At 39.9% G+C, this 18,750-nt stretch overlaps 1 protein-coding gene across 6 annotated transcripts in view; it reads right to left on the bottom strand.

Annotated features, from left to right (window-relative positions):
• LOC140943057 (uncharacterized) overlaps positions 1-18,750 on the bottom strand; it is a 40,287-nt gene that overhangs the window by 8,242 nt on the left and 13,295 nt on the right. For 3 of the 6 annotated variants that reach the window (XM_073392096.1, XM_073392098.1, XM_073392099.1), the window contains 23 exons: positions 18,040-18,154; positions 17,574-17,665; positions 16,851-16,976; positions 15,392-15,465; positions 14,806-14,885; positions 14,647-14,685; positions 13,739-13,814; positions 13,174-13,285; positions 12,452-12,515; positions 11,905-11,944; positions 11,564-11,634; positions 11,050-11,141; positions 10,144-10,211; positions 9,624-9,713; positions 9,063-9,141; positions 8,518-8,582; positions 7,333-7,365; positions 6,620-6,694; positions 5,758-5,960; positions 3,913-3,981; positions 3,445-3,675; positions 1,309-1,387; positions 744-786 (listed from right to left, as the gene is read on the bottom strand). In XM_073392096.1, the coding sequence (XP_073248197.1) occupies positions 744-786; positions 1,309-1,387; positions 3,445-3,675; positions 3,913-3,981; positions 5,758-5,960; positions 6,620-6,694; positions 7,333-7,365; positions 8,518-8,582; positions 9,063-9,141; positions 9,624-9,713; positions 10,144-10,211; positions 11,050-11,141; positions 11,564-11,634; positions 11,905-11,944; positions 12,452-12,515; positions 13,174-13,285; positions 13,739-13,814; positions 14,647-14,685; positions 14,806-14,885; positions 15,392-15,465; positions 16,851-16,976; positions 17,574-17,665; positions 18,040-18,154 (2,016 nt within the window). The remainder of the gene's footprint in view (positions 1-743; positions 787-1,308; positions 1,388-3,444; positions 3,676-3,912; positions 3,982-5,757; positions 5,961-6,619; positions 6,695-7,332; positions 7,366-8,517; positions 8,583-9,062; positions 9,142-9,623; positions 9,714-10,143; positions 10,212-11,049; positions 11,142-11,563; positions 11,635-11,904; positions 11,945-12,451; positions 12,516-13,173; positions 13,286-13,738; positions 13,815-14,646; positions 14,686-14,805; positions 14,886-15,391; positions 15,466-16,850; positions 16,977-17,573; positions 17,666-18,039; positions 18,155-18,750) is intronic. The other 3 variants (XM_073392100.1, XM_073392097.1, XM_073392101.1) reach the window with 3 other exon arrangements.

Raw genomic sequence — 18,750 nt, 5'->3', positions numbered from 1 at the left:
TCAATAAAAACATAAACCTTAGAATTCATGAATGACCTTGTAACAGCTAGCCATCGTCGCAGACGTAATAGGGACCTTACGATCCCACGACGCGACGACAATGAAAACGTCGCTGACAAATAGACTTCGCGTCGCCTTTATACCAAGTCACTGACCCAGTTAAATGAAAGTACTAGGCAAGTGAGGTTGGAACTGAAGAGAGGAAACGTTGTCTGATTTCAGTTCAGAGAGAGATAGTAAAATTTATCGCCTTGCCGTTCCCGTTCTCAAGTCAATTCAAAATTTGGTCATTTCACATCGCAGTTGTGCGCCAGTTGTACTAAAAGGCGTGATGCAAATGCAGAATTGTTGTTTTGCTCATAAAACCTATTATGCTTTAGACGATCTCGTTGCCGTCGCCGTCGTGGTTTCGTAAGGTCCCTATTCTAACCCATCTCTTTATTTTGAAACAAACCCGCGACGGAAGCAACATTACTGGTGCACAATCGGCCGTCACCTTCTTTCTCGCACTGTATTTTCCTTCCTCACATTCTTGAAATAAAGCCGAACTAAACGTATCAACCGCTTGATGGCCGCTAAATAGAGGTTTATGTTCCCATTCTTGTCTACAATTATTTCGGGACTTCGATTACTGGCCGATAAATAGAGGGTGGCAAGTGGCCGCTCAATGGAGGTTCCACTTTAATCGGAAGTCCTAAAGCAATGGCCCCACAGGAAACGTCAACAATAATGACCAAACTTACGAGTCGCTATCTCTTTCTCCACAGATTTCATATTCTCGTTCTCCTGTAAGACAAAAACAAAATGAACCCTTCATAAATTACTATATTATTCTGTTTGTTCTCTCAAATCGAAAGTTAGACTACGAGTAGTCCCCATTTTCCTCAGGGATAGTACAGCGAGCGAAACGTACTCACGCGCGCTCGCCTTTCGCTCCCTCTACTATCCCTGAGGAAAAATGGGGACTACTCGTAGTCTAATCATGAGTTTGGCCTTAAAATTCTGAGCTTCACTTTTTCCGTCTAGGCCGAGTTGTTGAAAGCAGGTTAAGATTTGAATTCAGATATGAAAGCTTAAAAAGCAAATTCAGTTTAATTCATTTTGTCTACGTACAGTTTGATGATTAAGCCCTCTAAAATAGATATTTTATACAAGAAAATGCTTTTAAACAAAAAAAGAAACCCGAAGTGAGTGCTAATCGGCGTTCGCACAAATAAGCCCTAGTTTCTCCCAGTCTCTATAGGCCCCCCTTCCCCTCCGCCCCGCTAAAACACACAGTGCTTATAAATGTTAACGCGTCAGTGTTACCTCTTGTTCCTCTCCTTTTGAGTCCTCTACTGTTAGAGACAGTCTCTTCGGACGTTGGGCAACCGAAAGTTGAAAAGCCCTGATAATGATAAATATAATGATAACAAAGCAGTCATTTTTTGTGAGAAAAGGAAATCATTTCAGTTGGGAAAAATAATTATACAGTGTTCCCAAATATGATCGGATAGTTTAGAACGAAATAACGGTCTATTCGGAAACACAGAATGTTGGATAAATGTAAGTCGATATGATGGGAAACACTGCTACTGAAACGTATTTCGGCTTTACCAGAAGTGATGAGCGCTCTGTGTATGACTGAGATGCGACATGACATGAGAAGCGTGTATACTAAATATGACATTAGTTATTTGCCCAGTCCCTAGGCATCATTATTGCGCTCGCCCGATGCGTATTGGGTCACGTGGTCCGAGCGGGTTGATACGTCACCGAAATGTCTTGATCGAGAAGGCCTGGGAAGACGCCGTACAGGGACTGGGCGAATTATTTAATATCTCGCAGTTCTTATAGATCGTTTTCACTGTCGCGCAACGAAAAAATAAATTAGAAACCGTCCAGTGGAAGAGACCAAGAAAATGAAATGTTATAAAAGACTAATATATAAACAATTTGTCCAAATTTCAGGTCTTTGTGGCCCACAGTTTCTGAGTTATTTGTTTATCTTCAACCTACTGTAAATAAAAACTCGTTAAACCTCGCTATTTTGACTTTACAATTTGATGACGTCACTGTGAAAACCATCTATAGTCAACAGACTGTTCCCTCAATTCTTGTACACAGGGACACCAACGTGAGGCTTGGCGTAACAAAATAGTCATTTGTATGAAATTGTTCAAGTCTCGACAACTAGAGGAATGCAGAAGTGTCTATCTTAGTAAGGTTCGAGCAATTTTGTGTGTACCCCAATCCACGGAAGAAAAGAAGGGATTTATGTGCTATCATGTTTCCAAATGTTGTTCAGTCAGATCCAGAGTCAAGAGTTTGAATTACAAAAAATGACGTCTTTCTGTAGGATGGAATAGAACTTTTTTCAAAAGTGGTTCATGTCCTTTTGTCAGAAAAAAGAAGAGAAAATTTTAGTTATGGGGATTCTCGCTTTCTGTCAATTTCTTGTCAGTCGATTGACCACAACTTACCACAACACAAAACTGACATTTAAAAGTAAAAGCGCGTACAGGGCTCTCATTCAGGTGGCAAAAACAACGACATATAAAGCATGCAACAATTTCACGAGAGGCGTTTTGGTTTGGTTTCGCAATCCATTAGACGCATTTCTACCTCCCGAGAGCCAAATATCAGTTATAGCTAGCGGTATATGAACTGCTTTTAACTGGCTTGAATTTACACACTACATAACCACTTTTCATTGTGATATAAAACGCGCGGACGTATGATTGTTTTAGTGGATCCGTTCACACTGGCTCTAGCGTAAGGATACACTAAAACAACTGGACGCATTTGCGCCTAAAACGTCCCAATCTGGAGAGTCTATTAGGAGGCGTAACTACACGTAAGGTGAATATGTAAGGTTGAAAAGTAGCACCAACTGCAGATATCATTAGTCTAGCAAACGCAGCTGTTATTTGAAGGGTCTTGTCTCGAATGTACAAATTAGGGTTAATTGTGACAGAAATGACAAGCTTACCCATACTTTTATAAAACTGACCCACAACTACAACACAAGGGTTAACTTATTGTTTAGTTTAACTTCATCTATGACATAACAAGGTTACCAATATTTTTGACAACAAGGGGGACTTTTTAATGAGTTATTTTAAATTCTTTAATTAAAACTTGATGTCAGGAAAAAAGTCTGTTTCACAGGGGTACATTAGTTTCAAAGAGTGTTACGTTAAACAGTAAATTAACGGGTTTGGACTGAACTTAATATGACAGTAAAAGGATCATTCTAGAACTTTTCACTTTATACAGTTTTACTTTAAGAACAGAATTGCAATAATAATATACAAAAAAGACATTTGTTTTCCTGAATAAAAAAGGAAAAATGTCTGTTACCTTTGGTTAAGCAAACGTGAAAACTTTGAATTGCGACTGGATAAAAAACTTTATAAGATAAAACAATTTTTGAAAACTTTTAAGTTTAAATTACTGAGTTACCTGAGGAAATTTTCAACTCTAGACGGAAGATAATCCGAAGACGGATATCTTTGAAGCGTCCCAGGGCTGTTTTTACGACGAGGAGTAACCGGATCGACCGGTTTGTCCAGGTCATCCTCCGGCAACGAAGCATCTCCGTTGCTGATTTGTTGAGGGATATTTGGGCAAGACGGGTGATGCTTCAGTTGCAGAACCTCGTAATGTTGCATGATTTCTTGGACCCGTGGAGCACTGGGTCAAGCGAGAGAGAGCAGAAAAGGAAGACATATTGGTGTTAGCTGACTATATTAAAATGTTAACCTCGACAAAACGAAGTGACTAGATGTTCTAAGGAAGGGAAGAAATGTTAGTAAATGTTGAGAAATTATGGGTAAAAAGCGTTTTGAAATGAAGGGCGCTGGCTGTTATTCAGAGCAGGTTAGTGATGTCCACGATGTTGAATGGCGCATGGTTTTGGGATTAACTTACTTAGACTTTTGTGATTTCCTGAAAATATCTATATATTTCCTGTGGCCTCTGAGAGAGCTGGTGTTACAACTGTGTAATGAAATAATTCAGTTAAAATTTTATCATTATTTTTTTAAAATTCAGACGTTGAGGTACTTATTGTTCATCAAGCTAGTTATTTAAGTGGTTAAATTTTTAACTTCTATTTAGCAAATTATTAAGTTTAATAAGCACGACTAAATTTTATTTTACCTTGAGTGTTTTCTCTCGTAAATGTTTTCAAAGGGCGCCAAATAAGTAGTTTTATAGCAGATGGAAAATTTTAAGCCACTGTTTTAGACGCGGGAAAAAGAAAAACAACAAAAAGAAATGTTTACAAAATTTATTCAATCACGAACGAATTCGGTTTAGATACATTTTAAATTTTAAAGTAACGGTTTTAGATGCTTACAGAAAATATCTCTCTCAATCTTACAACTGTTTAGAGTTACATTATAAAACTGAGACTACTTTATATAAAATAAAAATTAGTTTAAGTCAAAAAATATTTTCAAATTTCTCAGCCACGCAAACAGTGCGCAAGGAAACTGCATCGTTTCAATGCCGCATTTTATGTGTACTGACTCTACAGAGAACTCAAGCAATCACTTTCCTTTCTACTCTTTCCAGAATGCAGCTCATGTCGTAAGCACAACAGACGCGGACTATCCATCCAACCAATCAAAACTCACAACAATACATGTGGCCGATGCAGCGCGGGAAAACGCCTGCCAGCAAGGTGAAATTGATTTGGTCGTTGCTTCTGATTGGTTGGAAAAAAGAAAGCAGTTTTAGCAAATCACAAAGTGCTGCATAAAATTAAGCCAGAAGACCAAGCTTCACGCAGTGTAATGGCGACTGTAAACGACGATAGACTTGTATTTTTGCGTGACTGAGATAATTCGAACAATCTAAAAATTTAAAATCTCGGAGTTAATGACAAATTTAGCCAGCAAAAGGAAGGCGGAACCATATTCAAAATACGAGGAGCAATTTATTATTCGGGAATAACTTTTATAAAAATCATTTATCTGATATCCCCCAACAAATTACTGGATCCATACGAAGTTGTAATATCCGAGTAAAGCAACGGTAAGCATTAAAAGAAAGCAGAACGCTTTCCTCTTGTTTATTATTCCTGTAAGGATAGCATGTTTCTCTTTTAAGCTAAACTTAAATAGTGTGGGACTGTCCGTATCATCTTTAAGAGAAATTTCTATAAAATCATTCACGGAACTAAGATTTTCACGTGTAAAGGAGTTTTTACTACTTTCACCATTTACAAGGTTTAGTTTACAGTTACTACCGTTACCGGAAAAAGGATTTAATTGCAGACATCGTTTATAGTCTTTAGAGTGTAACGGTGAGTTCACGAACGTTTTAGTTTTAGGCTTTGTAACTTCACTAAAATGAGATTTATTACGTAAACTTGACATCATTTCATTTGTTTGATAGAATGTTGAGAGTTCAGGATGTTCAGGGTTGGGAGAAACTCTGAAAAGATCCACGGGGGAATTGTTTTTGACCTGTGAGGAAGAACTTACAGTTATAGAAACATTACAACAGTGAGCTTGACTTTGCACAAGGGGAGCTTTCGACATTAACCCAAAAGGGAGTATCGATACGCATTTACCGAGGGTATGACAAGTCGACCTCGTTTCTTGTGGCGGTACAGAGGGCATGTGGCCCATCGAGATGGACGTTGCCTCAGTACCACAGGTAGAGCAATCAAGGTCAGAGAGGGTTCGGTCCTCACGACTCAAGAGGCACTGGGGCCGGGAATGATCAAAGATCCCGTGGGGGGTATACTGGGAATGTTTTTCTGACCTGGCGACTTCACTGTCAAAGTCATCCTGACTTGGTGGAAGGTAGATGATTACTTCTTTGACTTCTCCCTCTTTGAGTTCCTCTGCCTCCTCAAACTTCAGTTCTCCTGATTCAGAGGTCAGTACACTGCTCCTTCGAGGAGGATAATTGGCGACGTCGCTGCCACGTGTCACGGTGACTCCAGAAGGCGCTTCACTATCACCCTGCACGGCGAAAGTTTTACCTCTTAGAGGGGCTATGTCACGCTATTTGCTATTTTTCTGAAAAGCTAAAATTCTGGGAAACTACCCACCTGCCCCTCCCCTACGCCAACATTTTGCCTTAAGTGAGAAGGAAGTGTTAATATTGGCTTAGGGAAGGGAAAGGTGGGCAGTTTCCCAGAAACGTATAATAATCCAATGTGTCTTCGCGTCAAATTGGATTTTTAAAACAATGGTCTAGTTTTGTTATTTAAGACTACATTTAGGAGCAGAAACTGTTTCCTGTCGTCTTTTGCAACGGATGGTAAGGATGGATATACGACAGACTTTTCATGCGCGGTTTCCGCTTTCGGTCAACTGTCGGCCTGCGAACGACACCGAGGCATCCAGCCGCACGCGAGAAAAAACCTCTTGTACCCAGGGTAGGATGGACATCGATCGAAGCCTGAAAAAGTTGGGCCAACTTTTTCAAGTTTTAAAGCCATGCCCGCAAAAATTACCATAACCAATAAATATTATGTTTAGTGCTAAAAAAAATTGTAAATTGTAATTTGTTTACCCACGGATCACTAAGGAGTTCATAAGAACTCGTTGAAACGTGTCCGTACGTTCCAGATCGAATTGGAATTTGAAAGTGTTGGTTTTTAAGGAGAGGGGAATACCTCATTTTCCATGTCATCTTCTGTAAGTTCTTCCAAGGCAGCTCTGCCATCCGCCGGGAACAGATCATCATCTTCCTGTAAAGAGATATATTCACACATAATTTGCGAACGATATTTTTTTTAGTTCAAACCTTCCACTCACAAAATCAGTAACCGAATTTCAATTCAGCTGTGTGAAAATTTCGGTATGTCTCACCAACGTTGCAAGAATTGCAGCTTGTACAATTATACTTATAAACTAAAAAAATGCGTGTCTGGCAAGCCCTCGCGAAACTCGGTAGTTTCGCACATCTGGTACACTGAGCCGACAGAAACAAACTCGCTTTCTCAGTGACACGCACTCACAAATATTTATGTCCATTTTAGCTCTTCTTTTAAAGCTAATGGTCCAAAGGACATCTTGATCGCCAAAACGGCCGCACAAACAAAGAAAAAGGTAGTTTGTCGCTCGATAACATTACTACAAGATATATAAAAATATAGCCAACTCGTATTTCTGCCTCGATGTGCGATGCACCTACGTTCCACGCGTGATGCTAATTTCGACAAAAATTGTTGGCCCTCGTTACACGCGAGCGCGAAGCCCCTTCAGCCAAAGGTTTTTCATGTTAAAGAAATTCCTTGTTTTGAATGTGCAGAAAAAAACCTGATGTTGATAAGCTTGCCAGGTTTCATTGCAAGGGACAAGAGAGAATTAACAGAAAATAGCTTACCCCTTTTGTAAGGGAACAACGTCTCTCGAGAGGCTGTAAAGAGAGAAAGAAGAAAACGTTAAGGGCAAGCAAACAGACTACGGCGTTAAATATTTATGTTTGGGACAAAAATATACTGTTTTCGCGGGCAAAATTGAGTGATATGGTGTGTAGCCTGCAACAAGAGCTTCTGATAGGTCCCGAAACTCAATATGAAAACAAACAACACTATTACACAAAATGAAAATAGATCCATTGAACCCGAAAAAACTCGGTCCGTGGATTGATTTAATCTTCATTTCATTTTGAAATGGATATGTCAACACCACTGTCGAGTGCGCTAACCAAGAAAAACAAATGAACTCAGAATTCGGTCTTGTCTTGTCTTTTTCTCCTGATCTGTTAAACTGACCTTTGCACCACTGGAAAACTTGGCATGGGAAACCAGTATTTTTTCGCTTTCGAGAATAAATGTAGCAAAGTTCTCTCATGGGTTTAACCCTTTCATTTCCAAGATGTGATTAGAAATTCTCCTTTCTTGCTGCTATACATTCCAAGGACAAAATCCTCTGGCTGATTCATTTACCTATTATGAGGTTATATCTATGACAAAATTCAATAACCTAAGAGTGAAAAGGGCTAAGTCAAATGTGAAATATACCGAGTCAAAGTTGGCAAAAAAAAGACCACGCTGAAAGGAACAAACTCTAAGAAAGCCACTATCATATAGGTATCACGCAGAAAAAGGCATCACGCTAAAAGGCAGGCAACACGCATGCGCTATGCCTCTTTGCGTACTGCCTTTTTGCGTGTTGCCTCTTTGCGTTATGCCTTTTTGAGTGTTGGCTCTTTGCGCGATGCCTCTTTCCGTGTTCCCTTTTTGCGTGATGCCTCTTTACGCGTTGCCTCTTAGCGTGTTGCCTTTCAGAGTGATGCCTTTTTCTGCGTGATACCTATATGATAGTGGCTTTTTCAGTACTTCCTTCTTTTTAGCGTTGGCTTTTTATCAACTTTGACGCGATATATTTCAGATTTGACTTAACCCTTTTCACTCTTAGGTTATTGAATTTTGTCATAGATATACCCTCATATACCTATTCTCACCACATGTCTGGTAAACAATGCATTGATAACGTAAGGAGACGTTACACGACAATCACTTCTGGGAGTTTTCAGGGAGGGTTAAATTACATTCAAGTTACATACGCTATTCGCCAGAGCTCTCATTTGCTCTTGAAGAGAAATTGGTTCTATCGTGTATCGTTTACGGTCTGTTGAAAGAAAATATTTAAAAAAAAACACCAGTCAAAACAGTTGAAAAGGTTTCCTGTGCGTCTTAGTAAGAACCAATGAAAGAGTAAAGCACCACCAAAACAGTTGAAATTCAACCCAGTCTCCGGCTCAACCTTAAAAAGAACAATTACTATAGAGATAAGCCTGGTCTGATTTTTACTGGTTTCATAGCAGTAGTCAAAACCAGGGCATATTTTTCTGGTAGCCTGTGAACAGGCTCTCTGTTTTGGGGAAAAAATATCGTCTCCCTACCCCGCTCGACCAAAGGCCAGTTCAAAGGCTATTTCCTGGTCCCGGTTGCATTGTTCAAACGTTGGAGAGGATAAATCACTGCCCAATTAGCGTCATCTGCCTTCGAACGACTGGGCCCTGCACGTGAAAGTAACTTCCCCCTAGCCAAGTGTAAAAAAAATATTCTCAAATAAAATACATGAATTAACAAATTCTGCAATCCTCACCTGCTGGATCAAGTGGAAATTTAATCGGTTGTAATGTACCGTTTTCTCCCGCCACATGAATTCCGCCATTTTGAATTCGCTAAAAAATTAAAACAAAATTTCAATTTCATTAACTACAGAAATGTATCACAAGTTCCATAGTGACCTCAGAAGAATTTATGTCCGATTCGTGTTTCTTGGAAAAACACACGGAAGAAATACGGCGGAAGAAATAGATGCCTCATTTTTGCGCCATTTCCCTGCCTATACCATTACATCTAGACTTTCTCATAGTCCTTCGCGTCTCATTTCCGGTTCCGGTAGTTGACTTGTAGGCAAGTTTACATTACATCAAAAACTATCGCTCTCGCGCGAAAATTTCTACAATTGCAAAAAAGGCACGACATTCGAACTCCCCGTTAGTGAAAGAGTTAGTGGTCGCTTAAGAGAGGTGGTCGTTTACGAGAGTTGAACTGCCAGAGGTCTTTTACGAGTAGAAGTCCGGGCACATCTACTTTTTGGAGAGAATGTAATGCATGCAATTGTTAGGTTGCATGCATCCATGTTGTTTCTGACACTCACCTGGGCCCAGCGCCCTCCGGGTTGAGCTGTCTGTTGGCCGTTGTCCTGTTCCGGAGACACGGTTACATTTTCACTTCCTTCAGCAATGAGCTAAACAGGTAAACAAAAAAAAAAAACAACTTTATAAGAATCCCCGGCGGAGCAGATAATACTAGCATTATATTGAGCCAAGTGCCTTCCATACGTCATAGATATGCAAAGTAATTCTACTTTCCATCAACTCAAAACAAAAACCTGTGGTGAAAACATTATGATTCAAATAAAACCTTTTCATCAGCAATACTTTCGCATTTTATTACTTCTTACTCTTTTGGATTTTTGTTCAATTTTAATTTTTGGAGCTGGCACCCGCAGAAAGAACGGGGCGCGCGTGTCTCCCTCGCGCGCTCATTACTTCCAAGGGCCTCCTACGAAAACTAGTGAGTGAGTTCGGCTGAATTGGGTGATAAAAACGAGCACGCAAGCAACACGAGTAAAAGGCGCAAGCACCGCAGAAGAGCACGGTTTTAAATCAACCTACCTGCTTTTGTGCCCACGAAGGCAGCTGGCCAACACTGAAGCGGTAATCTTTAACTGGTGGGCTGGGCTCTAAAATGACAACGAAGATATCAAGGCGAAAAAACAAGTGTCAAACAGAGAAGGACTTTCAAGACATTGACACTCTACTGATTTTTTTTGTAACACCATCAAAACTTCAACGCAAAGTGATTTGATTTATTTAGTACCTACTGCATTCACCGGCATTAATTTATCACCTTTTTTATTTTTTCAACTTTCCATCTGCACTACAATTTCAACTTCCAGATCAGACTGGGCGGGACTTCTATTTTATTAACTTTCATCCCATTTATCCGAAGGCCGGATAAAATTACGATTGCGTCGACCTTCCTATAGATTGTTTTGAGTATAAAACAAAAGCAATAATGAAAGTTTTTTTTTATTCAGCCTGTGTACAGCCGACCCCTCCCTTCAGAAAAAACCGGCGAAGGGGCCCCTTCTCTGATTTTTTCTCAGCGAAGAGGGTGGCTGTACATAGGCTATTTTTATCATGACTGAATCACGGAGAAGAGGTTCAACAGTATTTCATAAGCTTCAGTAACATGTTTGAGTACCGGCAAGCCTGAATTTTGAAGGCTTTCTTTTCGCAAGGGCATAACTTGCGTCTTTAACTGCGATGATCTCCTTTGCATTTACTTATTCCTTCCACGGTTCAAATAATTATACATATGAAATTTTTATATTCTTTATTTCATTAACACGTTCCTTGACAAGAAAACTTTGGTTAAATAAAAACTGGGAAAAGGGAAACAAAATTCTTGAACTGATTTCTTTTAGGCGGGAACGTGTCAGTGATCTTTCCATTCATAATTCTGCTCATTTTGAGCAAGGCATTATAAAGCTACCGATTACTGATTAGTTGGCCTACCTCTAAATGGTCGAGTGAATGCCGAAGGTCCTGCAGGCGAAAACTCGCTCTCTTCAGGAATGGTGGGGTGAGATATTTGGTACGTGTCGCGCCTGTTTTTAATATGAAAAACACTTTGTTAAAAAACCCTCAAAATATTAGAAACATGATCACTGCAACGATCACCCTTTTTTCTCTGCCCCGTGCCAACAGACTGCATAAAACGTGACCGACCATTCATGGATGTGACCAGACAACACCTGTTTTTGACCGGACATTATCCGTTGACTGGCCCTTATTTCATGTCCTGTCAGTTTAAACCCTCTCTGGCGAGTGTTTCCGTTTTATGGGAAATGAAATCTCAAACAATAGAGAAAAAATCCGCCTCACTGAACTGAGACGTTTGACTGTGTTAAAACATTTTAACGTGTACCTGTATCTTTTGCGATCGTGCTCGCTGGGGTACATAACTCGACGGATATAAGAGGAAAAATAGAACTGCAAAAAACCTCGCAAAAACGTCAAGACTTTTTACCTGAGTGGAGTTCCCATTTGGGTCTTAATCTCCGGTTCATGTCCAAGAGCGTGAAGTTTTTCAACCATATTCTGGTAAAAAGAAAAGAGATTTATAAAGCAGACAAAAATTGTTGTGTGGTGACCACGCATTTTTTAGAGACAAGAAGGAAAGAAAAGATTTTTAAGAAGATTAAGATATATATAGAGCTCCTTCATTGTAGGGCACTATCCTGGATTCAGCGGTGAACATCACCTGTTTTGACTAATATATACATACATGTGATTGGGGCGTTGGTCAGACGTTAATTCTAGACAGCATTGAAATGAGACGTATCGTCCAGAAAATATTTGACGTGTTACCTGTGTGTAAGTTGAGGGGATATTCCATACGAAGATGCAACTGCAAGGAAGAAAGAAATCAAATTAAGCGGTCAATGCAAACGTCTTTATATATTTTGTAAACAATAAAACAGTACTGATAGTTCAGTCCTGATGCCGCAAAAACTGAAACAAGGAGCGAAATAACACTTTCTGTAGAGGCCTCTTGTCGATATCGAAATTCTTAGCCTGGTGAATTTATGAGAATGTTATTTTTTCAGTTAAAAAGACAGGCAACTTGGCAAAAAAAAATCCGAATTCTCCCAACGAAGTCGAACTTACGACCTTTAAGATAGTACTCCAGCTCTGGACGAGTTTCCTGTAACTTAATGGTACAGCATCTCCACTAGTAACGAGAAAATAGTAGGTTCGATTTATGTTGGAAAAACTCCGGTTTTTTAGTCGCCCTGTGTCGCTGAGTGACTGAACAAAAAATCACTCTCAGGTCATATGTTGTTTCCGGTGCAGACGGAAAGTACATGTTATTGCCAAATTTTTATAAAAGTTGGCGTAAAGTTGAAAAACTCACCCGTCTCCTCCAACAGAAATGAGATTCTTGCAGTCAACAGAGAACTTGATTCCAGTGACAACCTCTAAAAACAGTCAAATGGTCTAGTATTAAGCAAAGCCTCGTACACCTTTGTTTCAAACAGGCTTAGCTTACTTGGTTCGGGCTGATGCGAGGATAGGGGCTGTGATCGATCTCGGTAAGCAATCCCACGGAAAAAGGGGTCTGTGAAAATTTATCCAAGCTACGTTCATAGTCAACTGGTTATCCCCTCCCTACCTTCCACATAAACAGATTCTAATTACACTTCCCCCAGGGGGAGGGGGGACTCTCTATAATGGCCTGGACAGGGATTTCACGAGTTAAAGTATATTAAAGGGAAGGGAAATCTGTCACCTCGGTCTGTAAAAGGACCTAAACCGACTAACAGAAGCATTTTATGGTTCCGAAAAAGTAAAAAGTCTCTCTGGTTGTCTTATTTATTCATATAGCTGCATTTACAGCAGTTAAAAGGGATGAAGCGTTCTTAACTGGTCATGTGAAAGGGTAACATTAGTCAATAATAGGTATACGAATAGCTTTCCTCTCAAAAATCTAAAGGTAAGTGGTTGGCGCCTCCCCGTATAAACCTTTGCTCAATGCCCCCAAACTTTTCCCAAATACTACAATGGCTACTTATAAGTTGGTCACTTAATGTCCTTATATTTTATCCTAAAACGAACACTATCTAGTCTACAACTCACCAGAATGTCCAGACATACTGGCCACACATTCCCCGGAGTCAAATTCTGTGATACTGACGGTTTTATCTGAACAACTCGAGGCTGCGTAGGTGCCAGAGTTGTCCAGAGTTATCTAAAGACGACAAAAACAACACATAAATTCTAGGGGGAACCAAAAACATACAAATCATCTCTAAAGTACGTGCACCATACGCCGCTGATCCAAAAAGCCATTTTAGACAGAGAAAATGAAACCATAGTCGATCATAGTAAATTTTTATTTCACGGATTTGTTTTTACCTTTCATTATGGACAGAGTGATGCCGCTCTTAACAGACTGGATAGAATGCTGCTATTCAGGAATTGAGTATAACTCAAGTTCATCTACAATAAGAGCTTAGTGGGGTAGGATTTGGGGGAGGGGGGGGGGTGGTTCCTTAATAGAGGTATGACGTAATGTATGCTTGTCCGGCCAAAGACGGGTTGTGTCCGAGCGAAAATCGGTTTGACCGGAAAACTTGACCGGCGCCAGCCAGGAAATTATTTAAAGCTTAGCAAAGAAATAATAGTGATGAAGGAAACATACTCTAACGAGAGTTCCGTCATCTCCTGGGGTTCCTTTATAGATTCTTGTTTGTTTACCACTGCTAACATCATAAACTCTGCAAAAAAGGAAACAACAACTCATAATCAGGAGCAAGCATGAATGGTTGAATTTTATTTTGGTAAGTCCTTCCTTATAGAAGAGAGAATATGCATAAAAGATATCCATATGCTATATACTCTCCGCTTTTGGGGCTTTTCAGGAAAAATCATGCAACCAATAAGCAGCAACTGTATCGCAGCCGAAGTCTTATTTGTAAAAGCGCCTACGCTGTTTCTGAATGAAAAAGACAAGTTGTAATTGAACAGACACGATTTCTTAGTTCTGTTTTTTAGTGTAGCAAATTTAAGTTAGAAAATATTTACTCTGGAATAAATTTTTGCGGGAAAAATGTTTGAGTTTATTATTATTTGCGGGAACTTATTTTTGCAGATAGCTGGAAAAATCGCAAAAATTAGAACCCGCAAAAATTTCGGAAAAAGGATCAACCCCCACCGGCTTGGTTTGGAGCACCAACATGGCCGCCGTCTCATTGTTTTGAAACACTAATATGGCCGACGTAACGCCATCGGTGGAAACGCTCTATAGCATTCCGCTTCTTACTCCCTCACTCACGATCTCATGATAATCAGATCGCCGGGAGTCTCCAACAAACTATTCACAATTCCTAGGGCCGACAACGGGTGACTGATTGGTTTTTTCATCGGGTTCTGCTAAACACACCAACAATCTGAATTTTACTAAGCCGTTAGAGACGGTGTCGTACGGAAAATGGAAAAACTTTGCTTACATTTCTCTCAGTTTAATCTTCACTAGAACGCAACACTCTGCTCCTATGATGACGACTCCGTCTCCATATTATTATTTTCAATTCAATGTTTAACTCATACCTGACGTTTCTGTCTTGACAGGCTGTAGCTGCATGTTTTCTGAAAAAAATGATCAAACCAAATTTTAAAAACCAGATCGAAATTACGTATGAGAATACAATACAGGAAAAACATCTGGTATTTAACTGTTGCAGAGGAAAATAAAGGACATGACCTCACCTTGACACGTCAATGTCCATGTCATAAAATGTAGTTTTACCAACATGATTCGTGGTTCTAACAAACTGCAGCTCTGGATTCTGCAAAGATAAAGAAGAAACTGTTAAATTAAGTCGAAAGAAAGCGCTTGTCCATACAATAGGGATGACGTTTATTGTTGAGCATTAGATACGTGTTAGACCAAGTAGCCGGCCGGCTGTCCAGGCGTTCAGATCTTGGGAACCGCGCGAAGAGATGTGAGCAGGCAAAACACCGAGGAAGAGGGGGAGGGGTGAGAGAGAAGTGACACTTCTCTTTCGGAAGTTTCCCGGTCCCTGACTTCTCGCCGCACTCCACCATCTGAACGCCTGGAAAAAGGCAATAGACCAAGCCGTGTTACAATCTAGTCCGGTGACTCCTATAACTTCTTACTCAAAGGGAAGCTCCAAGAACTCCTTCTATTGAGGTCTGAGTAATAAGATAGTCTCTACAATGAATCCTTACCTTAGGAAGGACGGGGGTTCGAGAGAGAAAGAGGGAGAAATTAGGCATTCACCGACGCTTGCGGCAACGTTAAAAGTTATAAGCAATTGAATATTTAAGATACCTGTTGAGCGGTTCTAAATATGATACTTTTGTCAGCTCCACAGCTCAACAGCTGAAGTTCGTCAGATTCAGACACTGAAACGAAAAAGTTAGCATCAGAATTGTGTGATACAATGAAAACCAGGTAAGAAGGGAAAAACCTTCCTCATAGAAACAAAGATCTCAGTTGACAATATTCTACACCAGGGCAGTTATAATAAAATCACTAAACCAATAGAATAAGACCCCAATTTAACGTACCCCAGTTCTAACACATACATTTTCTTCATTCTTTGGCAGTTCGTTACATTGGGGAATCATTGTAATTGGTTTAATGAAAGGGTTCACCTTTAATTTTAGAATCTTAAAAGTAATATGTTCGTCTACATCACAAAGGAACCTGTCATAAATCTGGCAGCCCATAGAATGTCCACTAACCATTAAATGCAAGAATTAACGGTTTGTATGCTGAACACTCTTGGAGATCGGCTCACAAGGTGTCTACCTTAAGGGAAGGTTAAGAAACAAGTGAAATTCAACGAAAATCAACCAACTACGTATTGAAGTCCCTCTCTCCTCAGGAAAGTTAATCTCACATAATATCAGTTACAGGGTTCCAGTTTGCGTGAGGATGAACTTAATCACTACTACAATGAACTTCACGTTAACGTGTCCACTTAATGCACCTATCAATGTAAACCCCGTGGGGGGGGGGGGGGGGGGAGTGCGGGCAAGGGGTGGGGATTTGACAAATTTTAAAATTTTTTGATCAAATTCCCCATGGTGGGAAACGAAAGGTCAATCAAAAGTGTCAAAAAAGCCCCCACCCCAGGGGAAAAATCTAAACAAACAATACTATAATACTATATAAACGAATGAAAGAACATTTCAAAAGTACGTTCTTACTACTTTTATTTAAGGTTAACGTAAGCTACGTTAAATTACTCGCTGTAATTAAGCATTCAGTCTCTCTCCACTAAAATCTCTTATTTTGAACAACATAATCACTCCAGGAAGATTGACCGTGCTATTATATTAATGAAACGTAAAATGCTTTATAACATCGGCTCAACATGTCGGATCAAAGACCTGTAAAAAATCCTCTGACTTTCATGGTAGAATTCGATTTCAATCGAGGTTTACAATCAGATGGGAACTTGAAGATAAAAACTTTCTCAAAATAGACATTATCTGTTTAGATGACAGTGTAAAGTATCGGATTATGGCGATTAAAACAAATGAAAACTTTATAACTTTCTCCCACAGCGTGACTTTCAGAAAGCCTCGAGGGACGGACTTGGTTACCGCTTCTGAATTGATACCAGGCTTCTATCGGTCAAAGTCAAATGTCCCGACCCCGGGGTCGCTTCGCACGATCAAAAGCCCGACACGGGGATAGTCTCAGGCATCAAATCCCCGCCCCTTGCCCGCACTCCCCCCCCCCCCCCCACGGGATTTACATTGATAGGTGCATAACTTACTGTTGAATTTGATGGAGGTGATGGAAGCTGAATGATCATCCAAAGTCTGAACAAAACTGAAGTTATTTTGTACATCGAAGACGTGAATAAGTCGGTCACGTCCAGCAGAGGCCAGCAATTTATGACCTACAAGTGAAGAGAAAAGATTGCCAAGGGTACGTAAGTTCAGTTTAAAGTGGGAATCCGAATTAAGTTTTACTTATCCAATTTCAAATTCCCCCCTAACCTCTAAAGAAAAAAAACACTCCAAATCCGAAAGCGGAGAGATGCTGCTTATTTCTCGCTCTTAAAGCGTCCCTCTAAACGATTCAAGTTTTCTCCTTTACTTGGTTTTATTTTTCTTCGCGCACTTCACCGTTATCTGCGAGTTTACACGTAGGCGCTGACCGTAATTTGCAATTTAGAGTACAGCCTGAGAAACAGCGGACGTTTTCCCCGCGAAATGACCTCTGAGGAACGAGCGCAGAAATTCCATACTGATGACGTGTTATTACCCAGATCAGGGTAGTGTTTCTCATTGGTCATGCCGAGAAATTTGCGTCAACAAATCGACACGTCATCAGTATGGGATTTTTTGCGCTCATTCCTCTGACGTCATTTCGCGCGAGAAACCAGTGGTGGTGTCGCGAGATGTAGGCTTTTTTCTGAGGCTATTTACGAACGAGCCTTACAAAGTTACAAAGAGACACAGACAACATTTTCTGACTTTCTTCATATCATTACCACTTTCACTGGGAGTAAATTCCACACACAACACTTCAGATTCATGAGCCTCGATCTTCGCAATTTCATCAAAGAACATCAAGTCATAAACCCTGTTAAAAAGAAATTAGAGGGAAGAAAATAAGGTCATAAGTCAAAGAATTCTTATTTCGTAAGCCCTTTAATTTTTCTTTACGCCCGCTACCTGAAAAAATAGGACTTAAATTCTTAAATTTTCCACCCTCGGAAATCCCGGCCACAACCGGCCTAGGTACCGAGCCTAAAGACCCCAAAAAAGCGAAACAGTTTATTAACTGCTAGATTTCTCTTTCTTTTTCTCTTGAATTTGGTAGTGAAATAAAGAGAGAATTTCACATGGGATAGAAACCTAATTCAACAACGTCTGTTTCAATAGTAGAGACTATCCGAGTTCAAGTATTTAAAAAATCTGTTAATCAATCAATGCCACCAACTACGGACAACAAACCTGACATTGCCCGATCTATCGCCAGTAGCAAGCGTTTGACCGTCAGGACTGATTCGCAGACATCTTACTCCACTGTTTCGATACTCACTGGTAGAATCTCTCATATTCTTGATTGCTGCGAGAAAATTCAAAGAAATATGTCTACAAACATATAAATGAAAGTTATACATGATAAATAAAATGACGCCGACTATGAATACAGCGTATTCTTTCAAAATAAACACAAGTAAGTGGGAAAACACCTTCAAAAGCATGACACGGGTGGTTGATAGCTTCACTGCAATTTCACGTGTTTACATACAACTAAATCTCTATGAACAGATACATCTTGGGAAGCTCATAACGAGCTGGTTGACCAGCAAGTTGTTCAGCTTTGGTTAAGCCAACGTTATTGATGTATATTCAAATTTGGTTTATAGTTAAGCAGTGCAAGAATCTAATGGGCGGATGTACAAAAAAATCACGACTTAGCCAGAGTAGGACAAGATCATGTTTCAGCGAGAAAGTACCCATCTGTTTTGCCATGTCCTTATGCAACAACAATTACTACATGTACATAGAAAAGGGATAATGCATAACCATCTTTAAAAATGATCTGATGAGAACGACTACAATAAAACAAGACAGTGTAACCAGGAAAAGGTGAATTTTTAAAGAAAACTATTGAATCACCAAGAAAAGTCCATCAGCAGTTGTCAAACTGCAGGACTG

The sequence above is a fragment of the Porites lutea genome, chromosome 7, assembly GCF_958299795.1.
Source record: "Porites lutea chromosome 7, jaPorLute2.1, whole genome shotgun sequence".
Classification (NCBI taxonomy): Eukaryota; Metazoa; Cnidaria; class Anthozoa; order Scleractinia; family Poritidae; genus Porites; species Porites lutea.
Note: the sequence above shows the minus strand (reverse complement) of the source record. Positions and strands in the feature narration are given on the sequence as shown.